Source organism: Humulus lupulus, chromosome 8 (genome assembly GCF_963169125.1).
Source record: "Humulus lupulus chromosome 8, drHumLupu1.1, whole genome shotgun sequence".
Lineage (NCBI taxonomy): Eukaryota > Viridiplantae > Streptophyta > Magnoliopsida > Rosales > Cannabaceae > Humulus > Humulus lupulus.
In genome coordinates this window covers 15,784,849-15,802,687 of record NC_084800.1, presented here as the reverse complement: position 1 = coordinate 15,802,687, position 17,839 = coordinate 15,784,849, and the positions used below count along the sequence as shown (strand labels likewise).

Here is a 17,839-nt window from a genome sequence, read left to right as displayed (position 1 = left end):
CCCGTAAAAACCACAGACTTTTGAAATCACACTCAGTTGGATTTAAGAGTCCACCCACCTCATCACTTCAAAACCTTTCTTCTCTCCATCACATATCTTATCTTACTCTCCTCCATCTACAAATCCAGTCTTCGCATGAAAAGAGAAAAAAGGTTCTCGGTTCTATCGCCGGAGACAACAGAGGGTTTCAGTTCCAACGTCAAATAAATTCATATACTTCTCTCATATTATTAGTAGTAATAATCAAATTTCATAAATCCCAACCATAAAGTATGGCTTATTGAATTACACAAGAAGGATGAGGATTTGTAGAGGCAGAATGTGTCTTTAACGGTGAAGCTGGATTAGAGTTAATCACTTAATCTTTCTTTGTACATTGTTGCATAAGACTATTTAACTGTTGTAATTGTTTTATCTTAGAGATATTCCTTTTTCAATGACTTTAGTTTTTTTGTTAGATGATATTGTAAGTTTGTTGTCTAATTTTCTAGGGTATCCTTGATTTATGTTCATCATCACGGATAAACTTTTTTAGCTAAAAAATTTCATTTCTTTCTTCAAGCTAGTTATTTTTATAGAATGTAAGACGTTATGAATTTTTTTTGATGAATAAATTTTATTGCTCACCAAAAAAAAAAAAAAAAACTGATTATCCATAATTTTCCACACCATTGGCATTTTTCGATTATAATGTATACATTTTCTTTTAAATTTTGTTTTAAAATCAACTTAAACTCAATAATACAAGCTTATTAATCTAACGATATGGATTAGATAGAATCCATTATATTAGGGATAACTTGAAAAGTACTCAGATTTAGGATTAGTTAACCAAAAATAGCTACTAATAACATTTAGTTGAATATTACCCACTTTTTTAATCACATTCCCCATATTACCCTTAAAACACTACTAGAAATCCAATATAAAAATCTCAGCCTCTGTCGTGCTATTTATTTTCCTTTTTAAATAATCTTCTACCAGCTCCACTAGTTCAATATGAAATGAGAGGGATATAATATGTATGTTAATGAAATATTGGGTATTAAGGTCAAAATCTAAAATAATGGGTGAAAATGAAAGAGGTTTCTTTAAATTGGGTACCACATCTAATTTCTACATTATATTATTATTTTATTATAAAGGCTAATCGATTCGAATATATGAAGACAGCAACAAAATGAAAAAAGCAATTCAAAAGTGAAAATTCAATAATTTGCTATAAAAGTAATGTTTCTCGGAATATTAAAAGAAAAGGCAAATAGAGTATGAGCTACATTCGTTCACCAACATAAAAACTAAATAAAAATTTGATATTGAAAATGAATTTAACTAAGCGTGAGTTGGTTTTCTTAAGCGTATCACACTAGTACAAAAACAATCAGACATTACATTTCATATAATCTGCCCCCAAAAACAGGAAGAACAAAATTTAGAAAAAATAAAAATAAAAAACATACCTGACTGACAAGAACAAACAAATTGCTGAATGTTACAGCAGAGAAATATGGTAAAAGAAGAAAGAAATAAAACAACTTCCCTTTTATGTGTGTGGCTCTCTCTAACCAGAGACACATGATGATACAAATAATTCTGTGTATACTCCTCAATCTGATTATACATCATCTCAAATGAAATTCCAAGAGACGAAACCTTGTATCAAACTCAATCTCAAACCTTTTAAGAAATCCTTTTTTTGTAAATTTCTCTCTGTAATCTTCGAGACAGGCGCCCCAATTAGCTCTAATCATGTTTTAGTATAAACCAAGTATCTCTCCACCTGCTTACCAAGTACACTTCATCTACAACAACTTCTAACCATTCATCCCATAAACTTCCTAGGCAGCAATTCCTGAAACAAGTAATGATGATAGAACCTTGTCACTACAAAACTACATTAATCAAATCTGATTTATCTGTATTGAGATCAAAGTAACTAAAAATAGGACAGAGCATGAGATAATACTGATTTTGTTAATGTTAAAATAAGGTTTAGATTCATAGCCAACATTCAAAGAATCCTAATTTATAGGATGCATGACTTCAAAAACAGGAAATATATTTTAATTCATATGTATTCATGTGCTTGTAAAAGGTTGGTCTTGGTTTACAGTACAAGTTATAAACCTACAGCTAATTGTTTGGCACCAAACAATTTATGTGGATTTCAAAGCAAATAAAGTGGTCCGTAGTAATAGATAATGTTTTATACCTGTAATATTAAGTTGCAATAACATATACCACCTAACTAAATCAATTCCTCAACCCTATTGGCATACTTCAAGGTTTAAATTGTTTCATGTGCGGAATGAAAAGGGACCCATATTAAATAAATATGATATCATAGTCAGAATGTCAAAATACAACTAGGTAGTGATTATATCTCATGCACAGAGGAGAACCCAGTTTTATTGTCAGTGACATTATAAATGTCATAAACCTGAGTTTGGAACTCTACTTCAGTTAAAGTTCTAATGCTAATGATATGGGGACATGACATATAATAAATAGCTTTTACTTGAATTCAGAAATCAGAAGAAAAAGAAGACAATGTTACCTCTTGCAGATTGTCTGTTGGTAACACCATAACCCCCAATATAACCAGAATTTTTACTCATGACATCTGAAGCTCCATTTCCAAGTCCAAATCCAAATGAGCCAGACCCTTCAATCTCTGATGGTGATGATCTCCAAGTGGCATCCCCATAAAGTGAACCACCATCATAAATGTCTGCACGAGTGCCATCATAACTACCATTTGCAGCATATGATGCTGCTGCTGCTACATTTGTACCATTTCTTCCAAAGCCTAAACTGCCAGACCCAACAAAACTGGCATCTCTGCCACCATAGCTGAGATTGCTAGTGCTATAGGTAGAACCAGCACCTCCACCTTGGTTTGCATTAGGCGAGGAGCCCCAAAGTGTTCCAATGCTGCCAAAAGAGCTCACTCCTGTGTTCCCACCACCCGAACCTAGAAAAGCATTTGAGTTTGTGGAGTTTGCAGCATAGTTGAGATTGCCATTGCCCCACAAATTCCGACTTGTGCTTAGGATGGAGCTACTTCCTTCATTTCCCCCACCATACCCAGTGGCTCCATTGTATCGGTTTGGGGTTCCACCATATGAGGGGCTCACCACCCGTCCATAGCTGAGGTTAGAACCATGGTTTGCATTGACTCCATAGCTTGGACTCAACCCTGTCTCAAGATTCATTCCCATTGCATAACCACTACTGAATGGTGAAAATCCACTCCGACCAATAGTAACTGGACTAAATCTACCATACGGAATTGAGTTGAGATTATATCCCTGAGAGTATCCATTAAGCAAGCTACTAACTCTACCAATACCCTGGCTAAAACCACCTAATTGGCCCCGACTTGGTCCTGGGGATAACTCCTTTGGGACAGCTCGCTTAACCTCAACCATCTTGCCATTAAGTTCATGAAAGGTTTTGTACAACACTTTATCTACTGCATCCTCTGAATCATAAGTAATGAACCCAAATCCTCTAGGCCTCTGTGTGTTATGGTCATACATCACTACAACATCAGTAATTATCCCAAATTGATCAAAATACCTCTTAAAGTCACTCTCAGTTACTGTCGATGCTAAACCTCCTACAAATATCTTTTTTGTGCGAGTAGGACCAGGTGACCCGTGAATGCTGCTGTTACTTCTGTTGAAGATGTTCTGGTCATCCCTAGGAACTGCCTTTTTTGCTTCAACCTAAGATTGAAAATCTAGTTAAATGAACTTGTAATTTTCAGGTTATACTGCAAAAAAGAGAGACCAGATAGTTCTAAGCTCCTAAGATCCAATGCAAACAGCCAGGTACAATTACATATAAAACATACAAAATATGTCTAGCAAGGAACCTTGAAAATGTGATATTTAATGGATATATATCGAGTAACTTTGATGGTTGCATAATGGCATTGCTATTACCAATTTTGGCAACCTTTCTAACTAACATGTAAGTATGCTTCGAAATGAAATAACTTCCCACAGAAACAGCACTTGATATATAACCTTGCATTATGCTGATCATTACTTTAAATTTTGTCCTACACCTGACACCCAGAAACAGCACTTGATATTGACAATGATTTGACTAATCTGGTGTTTCTCAACACCAGCCTCATTTTTTCTTCATAAAATAGTGTATGCATTGTACATATATGTAAATATTCAAAATCAAAGGTGATTATCTTAACAATCGAGACTCGGAAATATATAACAAACGTGTAAACCATTATGCTAAAAGCAGCAAGCATTCAATCTTTGTTTCTAAATGCCTAAATCTTCGATGACTCATCTAACCAAATACGATCATATATGTTCCAAATGATATTGTGCAAACTAATAAAACAGTATCGTTCTAATCTATAAATTTGAAACTTTGAAGAGAGGAAGATATGATTCAAAGCTGAAAAACTTACAATTCTACCGTCTATCACGTGTTTCTCTATAACAACTTTCTCTGCAACAGCAGGGTCAGCAAAAACAATAAAACCAAATCCACGGGCACGACCGGTGGCTCGATCCTTCATAATCACCGCTTCCATGACGTCTCCAAAAGCCTGGAAATACTCTCTAAGACGGTCTTCATTTGTGTCCCAAGATATACCACCAACAAAGAGCTTACCAGGTTCCATTTCCATTCTGCTCATGAAACTAACAACAATCCATCAATATTAATCAACAATCAAACTATCACAAAATAATATACACCGGATCTAATAGGCAACACATAAGTAGATGAGAATTACGTAAAGAAACTATATCAGAGGGGCCCTTTTTTTATTCTCTAAGGAATACAGTATTAGATAAGTTGTCTTAGAAGACTAATACATGGGAAGCTCAGGTAATGCGGATTAAACAACAATACTGTACCTTAAAAGATAATTCAAACGAAACTGGGATACTCTTCTTTGTTAGATATGAAAATGGGTGTCCTAGGATTCAATCTAAAAACATCAGAGGCTTCACTAAACAATTACTGATCGACTCGCAATCCTAGGATTCCTGAAAAGAAAGAACACAAAAGAAAAAGACAAAAAAAAATTGATATGGGATTAAAAGAAGATCCAAGACCCAGAAGCTTTTTTCTATGGCAGATACTATAAAAAAACGAAGCATTACCAATGAAAATTTACCAAATGAAGAGAACCCAGATGGGAAATTATGGAAATCTAAGATCTGAGGGGAGGCATAATAAGATTAGAGGGCGAAAGGCCCTCTTTTTTCTTTTCTTTTTTTTTTCTTTTCCAATTACTGTTTGCTCAATTAGATTATATGTAATATATTTATATATGAAGAAATGAAAGCTATGTATCAAAACAGAGAGGACTAGATATGTATGAGGAAAGGAATTTGCATCTAAAATGGGCTTTATATATTGTATGTATATATATATATATTTGGTGTGAGATGAAAAGAGAGAGAAGCTTGGCTATCCTCTCGTGTAAGAAAGTTACAAAGGGAGACGATGGAAGATGGCGACTTCCAAGTTTTTAAGTTTTAATTTTTGAAAAATAAATGAATAAAATAATCAAAAAACCCAAAATAGACACACTAACACTATTACATTTACAGACAGACATCTCCTGTTAAAGTTAAGCGTTTAGACTTTCATTATTTTCTTGCTTTCCCCTCTGTTTTATTTTATTACAATTATGGACCTTTGATTTTCTCTCAAAATCAAAACATTATACATTTCTTTTCTAACATTTTTCATAATCAAATTAGTTGAACTTCGGTTAGAATCTTCTTATTTACTGTTATTTATATATTTTAATTATAAAAATTATTAAAAAAAATTGTCAAAGATGATATGATGGGAGTCGTATACTTTCACATCATATCATTTGTAATCAAAGTTATAAATATTGTCTGAAGCATTTATTTTAAGTCTTAAATTTCTTTGTATATGTATTGTTTTTTTTTTTTTTGGGAAAATTGTATGTGCATTGTTGGTAGATTTGTAATAATGATTCTCAGTTTCCACTCATACAATAATATATTTCTTTATTAAAAAAAAGATCTTCTCGATAATATTTTATTTTTTAATTTAGCAATATATATATAATTTTTATTTGGTTGGGGCTAAAAGTGAGGCACACCTCTGCGGTTTTTTTTCTGAATAATTTTTGGTTTTTTTAATAATTGTGTTTATCTTAGTTATTTAGAATATTCTGTAAATAAGAAAATTATGAATAATTTATAATGTCGAAAATAAAATTGAAACAAATCGTTACAGGAGTGATTAATTTTTTTATGCGCGCAAAAAATAAAAAAAAAAGTGCACCGTTGCTCTTCTTTTTCTAGCTCCTACCACACCCTATATATATATATCAAATCATTAAACTTAATCTGAAAATTCACAGCCTAAATTCCAAACCACATATGCCTCTAATCTCATCTGGTAAGTGGTAACTTCATTAATCTTATTATTATTATGTTATTAAACTTCAAAAATTGCAAGTTTCCCTTGGTTGAAATGTTGTATTTATTAGTCCATAATAATTTATATATATATATATGTTTGTGTTAATAACCTTGATTTTTGTAATAGATGAACTAAGAGAAGTTCATCATCTTGGACCTAGAGTATACCTTGGTACAATGGAAAGAGCAACCTCAATTATCAATTATTTAAAAAAGTCGTATACTTTGCAGACTATTCCATATATGTTACTTAATACAACCATATATCTAGTAGTGATGAGATGTAATAACTTTGTATATTTTGTTCTAAAAAAATATAGATTTGTATAACTGTACAAATACAAATTTGTACAGATTGTATTTGTACAAATTTGTATTTTGTTTTTTTAGAGTGGAATTCAAGTCGGTTGGTAGATTTTGCTAAGGATTGGATATCTATTTATTTTTTATAATTGATTTATTTAATTTTAATTTTAAATAAATAAGTTACGAATGATACAATAATCTCTCAAAAATTGTTGTTTAAGAAGTTTTTTTTTTCTGCATTGGCATTATGGGAAGACAGTTCACAACATTATGTTGTTTTATGCATTATTTGACACGACAGTTACTTAAAAAATATTGTCTCATGTTACCATATTTGCACAGCAACTGTCGTTTCTTGTAGTATATGAGATGACAATTTTATTTGAATTGTTGTCTTCTACTAGTACATGACACTACACTGTATGGTACAATAGTAACAGAACTGTTGTATGAAAGTTCTTACCATAGTTTAAAATTGTGGTACCACGTCAATTTTTCTTTGTCCAAGTTCAATATAAATATAAGAAATTAAATCATATAAATATTTTTGTTGAGTAGCACAGGTAGGTGCTTTGATAATAATAATGAACATGATATCCTGCCAAAAAAAACTTGTAAAATAATATATAGAATAAAACCAATAATTCAAATTATTTATAGGATAATATTGCTTAAACTCCACAACTTCAACCTTTTGTATTTACTTTCATAGATAGACCAACAATTTATAAGTAGTTAAAGGGGTGAACAGCAAATAAAATATTTGATATCGTGGCCAAGTTATTTTTGAATAATTAGATCATGATTTACAAAACTACTTTTTTTTTTTTTTCTTTTTCATTAAAAAAAAAGAGGGGTGAGACTTAGGAGAGGAGTGTGAAAGACAGAAGGGATTGCTTGTGCACCCACCCACTCATCTAATTCCAAAAGAATACAGCAGTTATTAGAGAAGATGCATCAAATGCACAATATGCACATGCATGACGTTATTGCCTTCCAATATGATGACCATAGCACCCATAAATAATAACCCCTCCTCTCCTCTCCTTACCTATTCTATATTTATATATTTATTATTCCTTTTTATTTTATATTCACAATAATATTTGACATTTGACATTTGACATTTTATATTTTACTCTCTCAACCGCCAATTACATACATGGACAATTTCTTATTACATATCTAATTCATTCTTTTAGTATCTCACAACAGAACAACACCAGACCTATTATATACATTGAATTAATATTTTCAAAACTCCAAATGGGTCTTTTTATTACATAATATCAAGTGGGGGAGAAGGCTTGGCTGGATTTCGGACCACCTTATCTACCATGTTAATTGTACAAGGCCTTGCTTTATAGTAACGCTTACTTATCAAACTTTTTAATGCTAACTAACTAGTACTACTCACTGTATTCCCTCTTTCAATTGAGCCAAATTCAAATTGCAAATGTCAATTAATTAGAATATGTAAATGTAATTTGACATATAATTGTGTAAGTTAGGAAGGAACTTGGTGGAGGAAAGGAAAGACCAAAATAGAGTTACCACATTGATACCAGCACGTGCCCACCAAATAAGGCCTAGTTCTAATGTGATGCTCACACCAAAGTTTTCAAGATCCACACATTATACTGTGAAAGGTATTGGGTATCCACTTTCTTATGTTGTTTTCACATTATTGCCCCTAACAAGTCATCACAATAAGGAAAAAATATATATTATATGTATGCTTCTATTACAATATTACTATCAATCAACATCATCACCCTTGGCCTTCTATTATATAATAAATATACATGAATCAACCATTGCCCCTGTTTTTTTACCCAGATTTCAAGTGAATTAACCCTATTACCAAGAAGTTTTAACCCTTGATTTGATGTTAGTTCATTTGGTATATGACCCATAAATGATAAATGGATCATGCTTATGCTGTTTGAGATACATGCATGTGCATGATTAATTGGATAGAGATATAATAAATAAATAATTAATATAGAAAGTAGTTCATATCATATGTATCTTTGGTTCCCATAAAACTTTTCTATAAAAAGCTGTAATGGGGCAATACCAAAGACCAATTTATTAATATTGTTGTAAGATTGATGTTTAGTTGGATAGGCCAAAAAATGAGGATTAATTAATATGGACATAGTGGAGAAATCAATAATGAAGCCAAGCGATAAGAAGATGAGAAAGCCAACTAATGTGACAGACAGGGCATGACCCTATATTACATTTACACCTATGTATCTCATCACTTGCAAAAACACATGAAACTTGCTCACAACATTGTCTCTTCTACTACTACTCCATTGTGATATTGTAAAATTTAATTCAATCTCTTGCTCTCATCTTTTTCCAGCTCCAAGAATATGGACTTTTATTTGGTGCCAATTCTCTAATTGGGGTAACCAAATAAGCCAAAATCATAAAATTTTAGTGCCTAAGACCCCTGTGCTTTACCCCCATTGAAAGGAAAATAATATTATATTTTTGCTGACATATACATGCAGAAGCTCTAAAGAGTGGGGATGGTTTAATCATTAGTAGATAGAATTAAACATAAAGAACAAGTTTATGTCAACTAACACATTAGAATAATCAAATAATTCTTCAAATTAAATTATGCAACTAGACAAACAAAATGCATGTTCTGTCTCATCAAAATAATAAGTTATTTGAAATAATATTTTTGTGGAATTACTTGGATATTTCTCTTATGTATCATTTGTTCATCTGAGAGGCATAATTTAAAAAAAAAAAAACAGTTGTACTAAGTTGTTATTACTCATAAACAAGCATGTGTCTTTTGATTATTTGTGTTTGTTGAAGATTTGTAATTGTAAAATCTTTGTAAAAAAAATAAAAAATAATCAGAAATAATAATTGACCCACAACATGTATTAGCCTCCTCTCCTCTACAAGATTTTTTTAATTTTTTCTTGAAGGGTCTACAAGATTTTTTTATAATAAGTGCTTTTGTCTAATACTTAGTATCTGTCATAATTTTCAGAGGAAAAAAAAAGAAGACAAAAAAACGAGACCATATTCATGAGCTTGATACATGACTTTGAAGTTTAAGTTAATAGGCATACTAAGTGATTTCTTTCTATAAACAAATTATTCTTTTGAATCTTTCAACCAATTTTTTTTTTACTATATCAAGTAATGATAAAGAATCTGGTATGAAATAAATTGGGGAAAACCAACATGATAATTTTACAAATATTATTACTCTTTTTTTATATATAGAAAAATATTATTACTCCTTTTGTTGGTCCCTTTTGCATGAGAAGTGACACACACCATTCCTTTAGTAGCGCCTACTTTTTTTTCCAAACAATTTATATATATATATATTTTAAGGGCTATAATTTTAATTTGAAATCATCAAATCAAAGTGCTTTTTTATGATCACACACAGTGTTTTCATGGCTTATATGATTCTGAGAGACAAATCGGGAGTACTTCTACTTCATACATCTTAGAATTTAAGCTGTCGTTTTTAAGATTTCGTTTTTAAAATTCTAATGTCGTTTTAGTAGATCTTTTGTAATATTGTCGTTTTAGATATCACTGTCCTCTGCCGTTGCAGAAGGACAAAAGTCAAATCCCGCTTAGCCTTTAAGCTCTTTTGTCTGTTTTACCCTCTACCTTGCGAACTGTAAAACCCTTAAACCCTTGAAGCCCCCTCTCTCTCTCTCTCTCTCTCTCTCATGAAAGCTATTTCAAGGATGAAGTCTATTTTATCTCAGACGCCATTTCCATGTTCTCAACTTTCACAGAAAACACATTTGACACTATTTTCTCTTGCCACTAAATCCGTTCAACATAACCCAACGTGCTTTCTGCAAAAAACCAATCTTCTTCACCTGAAACCCACCTCCTGTTTCCCCAAAACACCATGTTGTTCGGTTCAAAACCGCCGTCTGCAAATTGAGCCAGAGTCTCGGACTCTCAGGCCTGGCGAAGTTCACGTGATTGTGGGTCCAATGTTCGCCGGAAAGACCACCACGCTTCTTCGTCGGATTCAATCAGAGAGGAGCAACGGCAGGTTTGACATTTATCTGATTTTGATAATACATGCCTGTTTTTCTTGTAAGGATTTAGACTTTATTCGAGTTTTTTCAGCTTTGTTTGTCTAATTGCTTGAAAATTCTCTTTCTGGGCGTAATATAATTTTTACGCTAACTATTGTTTTGGGTTTTCTGATTATTCAAATGTTGAAACGAAATGCATTTCGTTCTTGTGCTTTTATGTTAGGAAGTATGGAGCTTTATGTTTAGCCAATCTTTGAAGGTTTTTTTTTCCCTTCGATTACAAAGCTTTAACCGGAATTATAAGCTAAGATATTGACTTTTTAAAAAATAATTTGCATTTTTTCTTCCTTAGTTTTTGTGGCTGCCCTGCAAAAGACCAAGTTTTCTTTGTCTCAGTTTCATTGATTGCATAATAATTACCAGTGAGATATTACCAGCTTTCAGGTCAAGCCTCTAACAAACAATCACCAATTGGATAAAACATTAAAGGGTCTTTGTTTTTCGGGAAGTTTGAATGAAGCTGTTTCTCTATTGTGCCATTCAGGGTTACAAGTGAACCCAAAGACGTATGCTCTTCTCTTGCAAGAATGCATATACATGAAAGAATATAATAGTGGGAGAAGAATCCATGCACAAATGACTGTTTTGGGATTTGTCCCTAATGAATATTTGAAGACCAAATTGTTGATATTGTATGCAAAGTCTGGGGAATTAGGAACAGCCCACCTTTTGCTTGATAAACTGCTGGAAAAAAACTTGGTTTCATGGAATGCAATAATTGCAGGGTATTTTCAAAAGGGGCAAACAGATATGGGGTTAAGTCTTTATTACAAGATGAGACAGAGTGGTTTTATACCAGATCAGTATACCTTTGCATCTGTATTCAGAGCCTTTGCTACTCTAGCATCATTGGAGCATGGAAAGCAAGCCCATGGTCTTTTGATCAAGTGCAATATTAAGGACAATGTTGTAGTCAGCAGTGCCCTCTTGGATATGTACGTTAAGGGCAGTAGCCTATCTGATGCACATCTGGTATTTGATACCTCTGTGAATAAGAACGTCATTACATGGACTGCTTTGATATTTGGGTATGGTCTGCATGGAAGAGTTCGAGAGGTTTTGGAGCTTTTCCATAGGATGAAGGCTGAAGCTGTTAGACCAAATTATGTTACTTTTTTATCAGTTCTTTCTGCTTGTAGCCATGGAGGTTTAATTGATGAGGGTTGGGAATACTTCTCTTCTATGAAAGATTATGGAATTCAACCAAGAGAACAGCACTATTCTGCTATGGTTGATCTTTTAGGTCGTGCTGGGAGGCTAAAAGAGGCTTATGAGTTTATTCTGAGCTCACCTTGCAAAGAGCATTCAGTGGCATGGGGAGCTTTGCTTGGGGCTTGCAGAATGCATGGGGACATGAATCTGTTAAAGCTTGCAGAGAAGAAGTACTTTGAATTAGAACCAGAAAATGCTGGTAAATATGTTGTCTTGGCTAATGCTTATGCCACCTTTGGATTATGGGAAAATGTTGCAAAGGTTAGGGCTGCGATGAAGGAATCAGGGATGATAAAAGAACCTGCTTATAGCAAGATTGAGGTTAAAAGGGAGGTCCACTTCTTTCATAAGGGTGACAAAACTCATTTACAATCTGAGGAGATTTATGAGATGATCGAAGTAATCACTTGCATCTTAAAGGATGTAGGATATGTTCCTGATTTTAGTGGCCACTGAATTAAGTAATGGAAAAAGAGCTTCTCTTTGAAAGTAAGGATATTAAATAATTAAAAAGATCCTTGAGCACATTTCCCCCTATAAGAAAAAGCTGTATGCTTTAACATCTGAAATAAGATGTTTTGAAATTAATGTATTTAGGTAATGGTCTAGTTATGTCACATCCTATGAGAATATGAAAGGTTACTCTAGTGGAGATAAATGAGGTTGCCCTGGTTCATGGATTATATGCCAGTCATTGATATATATAGTTGTCTGCTAGTTCTGTCATGCAGTTCATTAAGAGATGAGAAAAGTGTCAATTTTGATTGTGCAAATGAGTTGCATCCAATCTTTTGATTAAGTAATTAAACAAAAGGCTGCTTGATGACAAACCTGGATAGTATTCTTTTCAACTATACAGTAGTAATAGCTCGTGATAGGTGCAATTGTTGGAAATGACAATTACCTTTCTATTTTTTGTAATGTTATCATTATGCGTCATTCTCTAATGTAGTAGTATTTATAGCTGCTAACGTAGGTGTTTTGATGGCTTTACAGACGGATAATTGTGGTCTGGAAATGGTTTTGGAACAATTGTACATGTGTTTTGGGATTCATTATTATCTACTAACCATCTTTTGTGTATCTGTTTTATAGAAGTGTAGCAATAATAAAATCAAACAAGGACACAAGGTATGGATTGGATTCAATTGTGACACATGATGGGGTGAAATTGCCGTGTTGGGCTCTGGCAGATTTGTTATCATTTAAACACAAATTCGGTGCTGATGCATATGGAGAGGTAGTTTTAGTTCCACATAAAATATAGATTGGCAATATGTTAAGAGAGCCTTATTGATGATTTTGCTATGTTAATGTTGAATTGTTAGTGTACATTAGGATTGTCTCAGTCAGATAGTACTCCCTGTCGTCAGAATTGTGATTTTAAGTTACTTAGGAGTATGTTAAGCAGTCAAGTTTATGGTTTGCCTGGGGGAAACCAGGTTTGGGTTATGATTACTCATATGCCTAGCACTATAATCAGGTTTGGGAGATTAAAGAGTTTAGCAGGACTAGAATAACATAAAAAAAGATTTCTAAGTTAAATAAGACCTGAAGAGAATTTTTTAAGTTTTGATGCTAATTTGTATGAATGTGTTCCAGTCACTCTTTTCACTTAGCTTCATGTCAACATTTGGTGACAGCTAGACGTGATTGGTATCGATGAAGCTCAATTCTTTGGAGACCTTTATGATTTCTGCCGTGAAGCTGCTGATCTTGATGGCAAAACAGTAATAGTTTCTGGGCTAGATGGTGACTATTTGAGGTATTTCTTTAGTACCCTTGAAGCTTGTTATCAAAATAATTAATAAGTTATAAAAAGGTTTCGTAAGCTTTTATTCTACGCTGATGGCAGAAGGAGCTTTGGTTCTGTGCTTGATATAATTCCTCTTGCGGATTCTATAACGAAGTTAAGTGCTAGATGTGAGCTTTGTGGGAAACCTGCCTTGTTTACATTGAGAAAAACACAGGAGAAGCAAACCGAGCTGATCGGCGGAGCTGATGTGTACATGCCCGTCTGTCGCGGCCACTATGTCAGTGGACAGGGAGTCATCGAGGCTGCAAGAGTTGCCCTGGAATCTCATGTTAATTGTGGTTCCATTGCATAGTAATATAATGTATATATATTAATTTAGATTTGATACCCTACATGTAAGTGGGAATATGTATTTGAATCTTCCATTTAATTTAAATGTATTTTAGCTTTGTGATTTAAGGGTGTATACTAGCAAATTGTAGTTTGATCTTTGTTTATTAATCAGATTGCTTTTAATATTCAGCCATTTTTTTAGAATAATGATATGAGCACAAAAATTGCACAAAATTATACCTAACACCAACTTATGTAATATTGTTTTTTAAAATGTTTGAAGTAAATTTGATTGATTAAATAAAATAGTTAATTTTGGTTTAAGTATCATTTTTGTTTATATATAACGATTTAGTATATAATTTTGGTGCACATATTGATATCTATTAGTCATTATAAATGGCTAAAAGGGATATTGAATTCACTAATAAAAGATAATTACTAAATTAATTCGAATGTACAAGCTTAAACTAATGAAGAACTAGCAACTAATTAAACAGAAACAACAGATATTAAAAACTCAAATGTACTCCAAACAATTCCCCGTGGCCGTCGTCATCGTCATTATCATCTGGAAGCCCATCAAAAATGGGATCCTTAAGTAGTTGGGCCGCCGAGGGCCTTCCCGGGTCACGTACAATACACTTTTCAATGAACCCCTTCACTTCCGGATCCTTAACCTTGTTCAGGGCCTGGGGCTTCACCCCACCACTCACCTTCCTGTAAATTTCGACGATTGACCTACACTCGCTGTACGGAATCTCCATGGTAACGAGTTCCAACACACAGAGCCCGAACGAGTAAATATCCACCGTCTCCGTATACTTCTCCTCGAAAATCTCTGGCGCCATGTACTCAGGCGTCCCCACCATCGACTGCACGATGGCGTTCCGGTCCCTTGCGGTCGCCAATCCCAAGTCCCCTATCTTCACCTTCCCGGTATGTCCGTCGATGAATATGTTGCTGCAGTTTAGGTCTCTGTGAATCACGCACGGCTTGCGCGTGTGAAGGTACTCCAGACCTCTCAGGATCTGGCGGACCCAATTCTTGATTGCACACACGGAAACCCTACGGTGCTTCTTACGGTACTCCCTCAGGTTCCCGGACATGCAGACCTCGGTGATGAAGTTGAGCGTTCGGTTCTGGTTGTCGTTCCAGGCGGCAAAGCAAGCAATAATGTTGTCGTTTTTAAAAGATGTCAACAAACGAACCTCCGTGAATAGCCTTGCGATCATGGAGTTATCGTCCACGAACTTTCTCAAGGAAACTTGGTTCCAAGCCACTTCTTCTCCCTTTCCTATGTCGAAAGCTCTGTACACTTTCTTTACGGAACCGGCACCGATCAAGTCGCTGTACCTCCCGTAACGGCCCGTGGGATCGGTCTCGACGAAAGGCTCAGCATCGTCGTCGTCGTCGCTGACGAGGTACGGCATTTTTTTGTGTTTGATGTTTTTCTTGATTAAGTCTTGGGCTGGGGTTGAAGTGAATTAAAGTAGTGAGTAGTGATATCAGGAAAAGAGAAAGTAGTAGGATTATGGTTTTGGTTATGGTTATGGTTATGGATAATGGGTTTAAATGAATATGGAGGCGGAGCATATAACCAAGAAGTAAGCAGTAAGACATTCTCTCAAGTACAAACTCTGGTAACCCATTTTTGCGTGAAGGAGGTTTAATCTGATCGAAGCAATTCTAGGCACTTATAGAAAGAAATATATATACACGGGTTATCATATCGTCAGAGGAAGAGCTATAATCGTGGCTAGGCAGTTAATGGTTTACATTTAATTACTTTTTTTCTTTCTTTTTTTAATTAAATCATCATTAGTATTTTACTTAAGGATCTCTTTAAACATTTCAAAAAGGCAACAAAATCCCGAAATTCCATATAAAATTAAATTAATTTAAATTTAAATTTCAAAATAAATATATAAATCTATTAAATTAACAATTCTTCAATCAAAATCAAATTTTGAAATCTTTTTAACAGAAAAATCTATTAAATTAACAAAACGAAAAACTTAAATTTAAAATACTTAAATTAGAAATCCAAAATTTCTTCTATTTTCTCGTAGCAAGACACCCCTCAGCTCCTTCAATAGGTAGGAATTTCAGTAGCCCGCTTAATTGTCGTTTCAGGTAGTCTTAGCTTTTAATATTACAATCAAATGGGAATAAATGAGAATAGTATATTATACTAAAAAAATTGAGAATAAATGAAATCAATATTCAGATAATTTTTTTTTCATTGTATCTTTTGGACTTTTAAAAAAAAAAAAATTATTATTAACATGATTTAAAATAAAATTTAAATGGAGCGGGTTCTTATTTTATTTTTCTTGGTCATTTTTAACTGTTGAAAAGATTTATCAGAATTAATTGTTGTTTTCATAAAGATTAGGGGTAGTTAATTCAAAAATATAATTTTAGAAAATTATTTTCAAATCAAATGATTTGAAAATATTGAATTTAAAAATAAATTATAAATTTTTTAGATCTTGGGTGTTTTTAAAATTTAAAATTCATAAAATAGAAATAAAACAATAATTGTTGTTTTCTTTTTGCTGAAGGATTTTAACTCAGTTTTTAAAAATGATTTTTTTTATTTTCCAAAACAAGTGTGCCAATCAAGTTTTCATTGGAGTTTTCATTTTTTAAGTTCTGAAAATGATAAAACTATTTTTGAAACCACTACCAATCACACATTTAATCTTGGTAACTCCATTTTTATTTATTATTTTTTTTAATTTTAATTAAAATTTATTAAATTTTGAAAATAGAATTTTTTTATTTTCAAATTTTTTTAAACAGTTTTTAATTTTTTGTTTTTTTTTTCTTCTCTTCTTCAAATCAACACATTGTTAAACAAAAAATAAAAATAAAAGTTATCAAACGCGTTTATTATTTTTTGTTTTTAAAAACAAAAATAATTACCAAACATATTTTTATTTTTTAAAATTAAAAAAACAAAAATAAAATAATATTTCTATTTTTGTGTTTAAAAAATTCAAAAACAAAAATTTTACCAAACATAATTTAAAAGAATTAAAAAAATTTACAGAGCATGCTAATTAAATAAATTTAGATCTAAATAATACAAGTTTATTAGAATAAGACGTGATTATATATGATCTTAAAAAAATATTGCTCTTCAATTATGTGATAAAAATTACATTTACATTTACATACGTGGTATGGATTAGCCAGCAAAATTATTCTAGATTTTTACATGTATTATTTTATTAATATTTTTGTAATTTAAATTCAAATAAGTCTATATTTGAATGTATTTAAATTTAAATAATTATTATATAGTAACAAATGAGAAAATATTTATAATATCTCATCCACCATACCAAAGTAAATTGCATTTTTTTTAAAACTTTGAATCATACGTAGGTATTTTGGCATATTTATTTTATTTACATTTTTATGGGAGATTTTTCCCATGTGTTTATAATATTTTATTTGTATACTTTATTTTAATTTTATACCGTTTTAGTAATTAGTTTTAATATATTTTGAGTTTATTTTTATAATTTTAATCTATTTGTAATATTTTGTAGCATTCATATTTTATAAAATATTTTTTTTACATTATTTTTTGAAAAACAAAAACTTAGACCTTCTTCACTATGTTTCTTATCCACATTTCTTCTTCTTTTCTTCCA

The 17,839-nt window shown here is 32.4% G+C and overlaps 3 protein-coding genes across 9 annotated transcripts; 1 reads left to right on the top strand and 2 right to left on the bottom strand.

Moving 5' to 3' along the window:
• Positions 1–1,292: 1,292 nt before the first annotated feature.
• Positions 1,293–5,479, bottom strand: LOC133794776 (heterogeneous nuclear ribonucleoprotein 1-like). Of its 6 annotated transcripts, none has more exons than XM_062232163.1 (5): positions 5,148–5,479; positions 4,899–5,030; positions 4,445–4,679; positions 2,558–3,731; positions 1,293–1,852 (listed from the first exon to the last, which is right to left on the bottom strand). In XM_062232163.1, the coding sequence occupies exons 3-5, from the start codon at positions 4,673–4,675 to the stop codon at positions 1,839–1,841; spliced, it is 1,419 nt and encodes a 472-aa protein (XP_062088147.1). In that variant the 5' UTR covers positions 4,676–4,679; positions 4,899–5,030; positions 5,148–5,479; the 3' UTR covers positions 1,293–1,838. The 6 variants fall into 6 exon arrangements, with proteins under 6 accessions (XP_062088147.1, XP_062088150.1, XP_062088148.1 ...); XM_062232166.1 differs by having other exon boundaries at positions 4,445–4,667; XM_062232164.1 differs by having other exon boundaries at positions 5,162–5,479.
• Positions 5,480–10,171: 4,692 nt separating this feature from the next.
• Positions 10,172–14,360, top strand: LOC133794774 (pentatricopeptide repeat-containing protein At4g16470). 2 transcript variants are annotated; one of them, XM_062232161.1, is made up of 6 exons: positions 10,193–10,824; positions 11,248–12,208; positions 12,323–12,381; positions 13,178–13,322; positions 13,726–13,847; positions 13,938–14,360. In XM_062232161.1, exons 1-6 carry the CDS (start codon positions 10,487–10,489, stop codon positions 14,188–14,190), a joined length of 1,878 nt encoding a protein of 625 aa, XP_062088145.1. In that variant the 5' UTR covers positions 10,193–10,486; the 3' UTR covers positions 14,191–14,360. The 2 variants fall into 2 exon arrangements, with proteins under 2 accessions (XP_062088144.1, XP_062088145.1); XM_062232160.1 differs by lacking the exons at positions 13,726–13,847; positions 13,938–14,360 and having other exon boundaries at positions 10,172–10,824; positions 11,248–12,571; positions 13,178–13,310.
• A 224-nt stretch (positions 14,361–14,584) lies between these two features.
• Positions 14,585–15,676, bottom strand: LOC133794775 (probable serine/threonine-protein kinase WNK11). Its single transcript, XM_062232162.1, has one exon. It carries the CDS (start codon positions 15,602–15,604, stop codon positions 14,684–14,686), a length of 921 nt encoding a protein of 306 aa, XP_062088146.1. The 5' UTR covers positions 15,605–15,676; the 3' UTR covers positions 14,585–14,683.
• Positions 15,677–17,839: the final 2,163 nt, after the last annotated feature.